Source organism: Erigeron canadensis, chromosome 8, assembly GCF_010389155.1.
Source record: "Erigeron canadensis isolate Cc75 chromosome 8, C_canadensis_v1, whole genome shotgun sequence".
Lineage (NCBI taxonomy): Eukaryota > Viridiplantae > Streptophyta > Magnoliopsida > Asterales > Asteraceae > Erigeron > Erigeron canadensis.
Genome location: NC_057768.1, coordinates 9,049,446 through 9,057,525, shown reverse-complemented (window position 1 = coordinate 9,057,525; position 8,080 = coordinate 9,049,446). Strand labels below are relative to the sequence as shown.

At 30.9% G+C, this 8,080-nt stretch overlaps 1 protein-coding gene across 1 annotated transcript; it reads left to right on the top strand.

The window, feature by feature from the left end:
• Positions 1–2,097: 2,097 nt before the first annotated feature.
• LOC122610220 (F-box protein At2g02240-like) lies at positions 2,098–2,955 on the top strand. The gene is made up of 3 exons (XM_043783214.1): positions 2,098–2,226; positions 2,316–2,428; positions 2,547–2,955. The coding sequence occupies exons 1-3, from the start codon at positions 2,098–2,100 to the stop codon at positions 2,953–2,955; spliced, it is 651 nt and encodes a 216-aa protein (XP_043639149.1).
• The last annotated feature ends 5,125 nt before the right edge of the window (positions 2,956–8,080 follow it).

Sequence of the window (8,080 nt, the reverse complement as noted above, 5' to 3'; positions counted from 1 at the left end):
ATGCCTAAAGGAAGTCTTGATAAATCTTTAGACTCTGTTGACCTCACATGGATGAGAAGGCTAAAGATATGCATTGATGTTGCAAGCGGATTGGAGTTCCTTCACGGAGGTGATATAATGCTAGAGACGGTGGTACATAGAAATATTAGAAGCTCTAACATATTAATAACTGGTGATTGGAAGGCAAAAATTGCTAATTTGGAGTTGTCCACAGTACTTGCAAATGATCAGAAAGACATGGAACATGTCATCCACTTTCCTAACAGCACACTTGGCTACCTTGACCCAGAGTACAAACAGGGTTTCTTAACCAGCGAGTCTGATATATATTCATTTGGTGTAGTTTTATTTGAGATTTTGTGCGGAAGATTGGCATGGAAAGAAGGCTCCGAGGGTAACAGTCAGTCTTTAGCCACTCTGGTTAAGAGTCGATATAAAGAAGGAAAACCACTTGATGAGATGGTGTTTAAGGGTTTGAAGGTGAAACCTGTAACAGAATCACTGAGGACTTTTCATACTATTGCTTTACAATGCTTACAAGATGAAAAGGATAAGCGGCCAAAAGCAAGTGAAGTTGTAATACAGCTGAAGAAAGCATTGGAGTTTCAAGTAAGTTGTCGCAATCTGCCAAATATCGGCATCCATTACATGTATCTTATCTTCCATGTTCCGATAGTTTTTAATTTTCTTTTAATGTAAAAGCTACTGATGTGTTACTCGTATTTGGGTTCTCTTAACAATAGGAGGATAATGACATTTGGAAACCCAAACTGCCTAGTAACTACCAAGTTATAATTGATATGTCAAAAGACCAGGATCAGTTGTGCTCTATCAACAAGAAGGATATCCACAAGAAGCTCACTGAGGGCATCTTCCTTATAGAAGAGAAAGTTGGGTTAGAAGGAGAAGAACCTCTTCATGAAGGGAAAGTGGTAATTTCCTTTTAATGAATTATCACATATTCTCTTTAAAAATTTAGTCTGCATGTATTTGCTTATAACAATTTCTCGATACTTCTAATGCTAGCGAATATGCATATTCAAAGTATATTCAAAATGTTGTCAAAATCATTATCCAAAAAACCTATATACATCCACACATAGCAGTTGATTTACTTGTTTTGTTACATTATGTATATAACAGTGGTTTTCACTACCCCGCAACGCGAAGGAGGGAAAGACACTGATATCCGCAAAGACTTTTTCATACGGGAACGGTAGATCATATAAGTGCAAATCTATTCAGAAGTCAACTGCAAGGTTTCTTTCTCCCTATTATATAAATACATGCACTTAGTACACACCCTAATTGATGTGTGTAAAATAGATGTATTTATCACTATTTACTTCAAGATTCAATTTTACACCTAGTTCATTTTCGATATCAAAATAGACAAGTACTTTTATTGCACCAGACACGAGTGTATATATATAACAGATCAGCAGCTAGTAATAGTTAATAATCAATTTTTATTACTCAATCTTTGTTCATAATTTAATTTCTTTAACAAGGAATTTGTGAGATATATATAACAGGATCATGAAATCCTAAATTAATTGTTTATCTCTTAAAGCGAGTCATGAAGATGCTTAATTTAGCATAAATTGTTACATATTGTGCAGGCCGTTTAAGACCATGGCAAAGATGACAGATATTTCAGATCTAAAGATCCAAATAAAGTTAAAGACTAGTTTTTTAGCTTTGGATGTTGCCTATGGCGTTCATTTGGTCTTTAAATTTGTTGATGGAAGGCAACTTTCTCGTAAACTGATGTATGTGAACTTGAAGTACAAAATGGGGAGTCAAACCTTACATGCATATTTTGCAACACAGAGAAATGATGACGGGTGGATGACTATTGAATTGCATCGATTCTTGAATCAGTCTAAGGAAGAAACCGATTTTGAGGTTTTACTAGAAAGCTTTTCACGACGTTACTGTGGAAGCTGTGCCATTTATGTTCAAGGGATCGAGTTTCAAGCCATTGAAAATGCACGTTTGAGATTACTCTTCTATCTCCTTTTGTAATTTTATATATTTTGTTTACATTACTACTTTAGTTTTTAAGAATGACCCAACAAATAGTATATTTTACAGATGAAAGAAATTGAGAAAATAAAGGGAGTTCAACAAGTTCCAGAACTGAAAGGCGATCAGGTGCAACAATTGACAAATCACCTTGAAGACACTTTTACGATTTCTGCAAATGATTACAAAGAAAAAGAGGTCATTTTACTTAACTTATCTGTCGAAGAAGAATTGAAATACTTTCTTTAAACTTGGTAATAACTATAAGTTATCTTTTTGATGAACAGTTGTCACGCGAAGTGGATGAAAAGAAACATCTTATTGTATCTGCAAGTAAGGTTTTGTTCACCCCTGAAGAAATAAAACTTCTTAAACCAAAACCTGCAGCTGAGTTAAAAAGGTTAGCTTTTTCAATAAGCAAGTTTTCTGAACAGATGTATCCCAAAAGTTTCACCTCTAATTGATATGTGGCTTATTAGTTCTTAAAAAGATTTACGTTGTCTTTAACAACTTGACAGCCGATCTGAGTACGTGATGGAGCTTCTACCACATCATGTATATAGAATCAAGTACGAGATTGATAGTAAAATGTTGTCACCATTTACAGAATATACATGTTACCTTGTGTTCAAGCTTTCGAAAAAATGTCTTGGACTGCATTGTCCTGTGATAGTACGAGATAAGCTCCATCCTAGAAACAAAGATGCTAAAGTTATTTATTTTAGAACACCAGCCTTATGGAATCAACATGATGCTATATGGGTTCCAAAGCAGAGGAAAGACGGATGGATGGAGGTTGTGTTGTGGAGGTTCAACTCCAAGCGAAAGCTTGGAACGGATAGCATTCCTATGAATCTGAAACTCATAAGTTACGAGGGAAGTATGTTGGGGCTTATAGTATGTGGCTTGGAGTTTCGACCAACATAGAACATGTCTCAGAATGTTTCAACCATGCATACTACTTTTTAATATGTCTACTTAATTACAGTACTTATATTGTTTTGCTGAGTTTACTAGCTAGCTTGTCTAATGACATGTTTACAGTAATTAGCCTGTTAAGGGTTTATGTTCTTTGTCTAGCTCTTTGGTTCCAGGTGGGGGGAATTATTGATTTCCCGATACTATAACAGAGAAAAGTAAGTAAGTAAGTAACTGCTCAGTGCCGCCTTCCGCGGGTTTTGAGCCCCAATACCTCGGCGGTGTACGAGGGAGGTTAGATATTTATTGAAAAAACTGAAATCGAAAACTTTGACTAGGAGCAAAAGTTAAAAAATAAAAACATTAAGAGATAAAATTAGAATTGAAATAACATCTTGTGTTTCGATTAACGTATAATTAAGGAAGATAAAAATAGAATTGAAATAACACCTTGAATCGTTTAAACATTATGGATATGTAAACTCGTTCCACTTAAACCAAATGTTATTATGGTGGTTTGGAATGGTTGTTCACGTACAAAACCCATAGGTATAGAACCACTCATCAAAACACCCATTTTTACATCAAATCTAAAAATAACTCAACCTCACAAATGATAACACTCTAAAATAATTGAAAATAATAAAAAAGAGTTATCTGAAACGTACGTCAGAGGTATGATGTCATGTGATCATATTCCTCCTATAAGTAGACGAGGAGAGGAGACGACTTTGGAATCAAAATACCTCCTTCCTTATAATTCTTAATTAATACAATTTTCTCCAAAATGAGCGGAAGACCAAAACCTCCAACCTTTGCCGACACTTTGAAGCCTGGCTCCCAGTATGCCGGCCTCTTCCGTGATACACCCCCGTCAGTAGCGGATGTTGATAATCGCGTCAAGGATTCACTTGTCGACTCCAGCCAGGATGGAAGCGCTGCTGCTGGTCCGCCACCATCCATTTCCGCTAATACCCGTGGTGACAGCAAATGATTTTATTTCGTGTGTTGTTCAGTTGTTGTTGTTGTTTTCAACTTTGTCATTGTAACTTGTTTTCTTTTAGTCTCTCTTTTGTACTGTTTCGATCAGATCTGCACAATTATTGTGTTGACTTTTAATAAAAATAATTATGTATTATAAGTGGATTAGAATTTGAGTTTTATTTACAAATACCAGATTATATAGACCTTCAATTCTCTTTCAGATGGTATAACTCCTGTTTAAAATCCTAGAAATTATTTTTTGTTGGAAGTTTGTCATATTAAAGGCTTTCTATTTGTACATAGATATATAATATGGGAAAATAATTTATGAAGTTAACATCATCTTTGTTGGATGATGTTGCTCTCACAAACTCACTTAAATCAATTTCTACGCATGTCAAAAATTCCCCCATGATTTTAATGGTTTGTGAGAGCAACATTATCCAACCAAAATAATGTTAACATCATCCAAGTTATCCCAATATAATATTTATATCTAAACATTTACACATGATAAATCAAAAACAAATATAATTTGTAAAACCAGTTTATTTCATGTTGTTGTACAACATAGATAACTCAGGGTGCAGTTGATCCACGGGTATAAAGGTACCACTGTACCAGGTTAATGGCACCTTCCGAATACAAATTGGTTCACTTAATTTGAAAGCAATTAAACATTATATCCGAATTGATTTTGTGGGTCGTTTTGATTGTGGGTCGTTTTGATTTTGTGGGTCGTTTTCTTGTTCAACTTTATAGTATTTCTTTATACGAAAGAAAAAGTTTTCCTTGGTACTATATATAAAAGGGAGGAGGATTGGGAAGATCTTGACCCTTGGATGAAAATTAAGGGTCAAGATTCATTGATACCTATTTAATCTTAGCCTTTGATTTTCAATCAAGGGTCAAGATTTTCCCAACTTGACTAATCAAGTTGGGAAAACTTGAGGGAATCTCATTCCATTAGGTATAAAGATGCCTAAAACACTCTTTCGATGGAGAAGAAAAGAATACACAACTCATAATTAAAAAACTAAATCTTTATCTTTATATATAATAAAGAAGGATTGTTTTTTACAATTATTTTTAGAAACATTATGAGTTGTCAAGATCATATATTTTTTAAAAATGTTTATCTTTCATTTATGATGTCATATTTAAAAAAACTCACTTAATGCTTATTTAAAATTCCTAATCTTTTAATTTTTTCTATATAATATTTTGAAATACTTTTCTATACTTTGTTAATGTAATAGGTACTCTTCATATCAAGTTATAGTATATCGATAACAAAAATTAGATACATTCTTTTTGTTTTTAAAATTTCAATTACAACACCCGGGTTGAACCCGGATCAATTAGCTACTAATTTATAAAATAAGAGTTGTTATTACATTAAGTAATTAGAAATAGAGCATTTTATTTTATGATAGTATATAGGACTTTAATTTTCTATTAAACATTTAAAGGGTTATTTTTATTGAAAATATTACAAAATATATATGACATCATAATTAAAAAGAAAACCTTTTAAAATAAAATATGGCCTTGCCATAACAAAAAATTTCTAAAATATTTATAGACTAACAAGTTTGGTTTATTTATAATAGACAGGAGATTTGTATTTTGAATATCAGTTTTTAATTTGAGAATGTATAGTAGCATGCGAACAAGATATAGGTTGAGAAGGGGGAGTTGAGTTGATTCAATATTTTTATTTTTTTAATCAAATTTCTACTTAGCAATAGCAACAAAACAGACAACATTGTTGATTTATAATATTTTAGGTAATTTTATTTATTTATTTATTTTTATTGTAGGTTATTAGGAATTTTTTATTTATTTATTTTTTATTACAAAAGTGAACAATTTGAATCCATGATAAATTAGCTAGTATATTGATCGAAAGAAAAATATTTGAGATTGATTACCAAATTAAAATATAGAGTTTGAAATACAAATAAATGAAAATCGATGTCGATTTTATCAGTTATTAAAATTAAAATTTAAACTAAAGAGTTATTAATTTAATATTATATAGTCATGTGAATAAAAAGTGTAAATTACTGATGTAAAATTAAAAGTGTAAGTTAATTAAATGTTTTCTACAAATACTAATATAAATATGATTTGGATAATGATTATAATTAAGATTTTTAATATTTAATAGTATATTATAGTTGTCTATATCTATCTATATTTATATATATACTATACAGAAAATAAGGTTTCAACTTTCAATTTTAACAATGTACACATGATAATGCATGATGTGACATATATCAATGCCTATAACGTTCTCTCTTCTCCACAAATCATTTTATTTTTCTAATTCTTTTAAAAAATTTTATCTCAAAAACCGTACATTGATAATTTATAAAAATTATATGGGTGTTCTTAAAATTTCATGTTCTTTCATTAGAGAGAGGTCATTCGATATACTTTCGACGAATTTTTAAATTCGAGGGCGGAACCCGTACGGCTAAGGCATTTGGCTATAACACTCTATGACATATCACCTCATATGACCTATCACACTTCATGACCTATCACTCTTACCATCTCATCACCGCAACACACGGGTACTTACTCTCGTATTAATAATAACATCATTAATTTTCAATTTTAAGAACCCAGAGTAAATAGTTGTAATTGGTTTAGCTAGTTCAGTTGTCTATATATATTATAATAATAACAATAATAATAATAATAATAATAAGATTAGATTATATAGTCCATTTGTTAGTTACGATAATTATGTCTCACCAAATGGGCCAGCACACTAGACTTTGCTGTTGAGTATGCAATAAAAAAGTTTTGTTTATTGTAAAAAAGTGTTAGTTAAATATGAATGCACAGATTCTTTCATACCAAACAATTATAGAAAGTGTCAGTTAAATATGAATGGCAGGATTGATGGAAGTCCAATGTAATGTAAGTTTGCAAGTTTGTAAATGTTGGTCCCTTATTATTGTGCGGATATGCGAGATATATGAATAAAAGTTACCTTAAAAAAAACTCCATCACTTAACGATTCTAAAGAAGAATTGTCAATGTTGTGTTTTATAGGAAAGTTTGACAATACTTTTCGAAATAAAGGTGTTGACGTATAATAGATCGTCAATCATTTATCAATCGGTGAATATGTATGCAGGTGATCCCTTTAAAAAGCTTTATTTTCCATTTTTAGTGAGAGTAAAATAATGTACAGTAGAACTTTATAACAGTTGGATTTAATTTATATTATATTATAAAAAATAGTTTCTTGTGAAAAGTTACTTAAAGAAATTGTCTAAAATATCCTTAAAAATTAAATTACATTATCACTCGTTTAATTTTTTTTTAAATTTCATTACCCTTTACATAAATTACTTTTAAATCAGTTATCTACCCCACTTGTCGTCACTTCTACTACCAACAGTCGTCACATCATCACATCGACGCTATCATGACAACCGTAATAACATAAGTCACATGAGCGGTTACATTTGAGTACAAAATTTTGAATTGGAACAATTGCATATATACCTAAATATCTCATCAAAATTGCAAATATTCTAAATTAAAATTTTAAATAGCAAATATACCCACTTTTATCAATGAATATACAAATTTACACATTTATATTTGATTTATCAAATACATGTTATATTAAGACCATTATACCCTTGTATACTTCAAAACTTCAATTCATGTTAAGAATAAAATAATTTATGAAAGAAAAATTATTAATCAACCTAATTCATATGCTTAAAAATCAATCTAAAAGCTTAATAATTTGACATGGGGATTCAACTAAATCTCTTTGCTAATCTTGTCCCTGGTTTTTCTATATATCATCATCTTATTATTAGGCATATTTTTAATAACACTAATTATGTTGATTTATCATTATCCTTTATAAAGATTATGACAAATATAGATTTATACATCTGATGACTCATACACCTTTGTTATACACCTTTGTATCTGTATTTTTTATTCTTTCGTATCAGTCCACCTGCATTTTTCACTTGACACCCCTTGATTACTTTTTATCTTTATCATTATTATTATTCAAACAAATGAAAACACAAAGCCAGTGGTGACGATAAACATATATATGTATACTAGTGTTTAGACCCCGTGCGATGCACGGACAATCCTA

What these genes read in the sequence shown, in the direction of transcription:
- LOC122610220 (XM_043783214.1), top strand. Translation starts at nt 2,098, where the DNA reads ATGAAAGAAATTGAGAAAATAAAGGGAGTTCAACAAGTTCCAGAACTG. An exon ending in ATGATTACAAAGAAAAAGAG is followed by an intron (nt 2,227 to 2,315) that starts GTCATTTTACTT and finishes TTTGATGAACAG; the next exon opens with TTGTCACGCGAAGTGGATGA. An exon ending in CCTGCAGCTGAGTTAAAAAG is followed by an intron (nt 2,429 to 2,546) that starts GTTAGCTTTTTC and finishes ACAACTTGACAG; the next exon opens with CCGATCTGAGTACGTGATGG.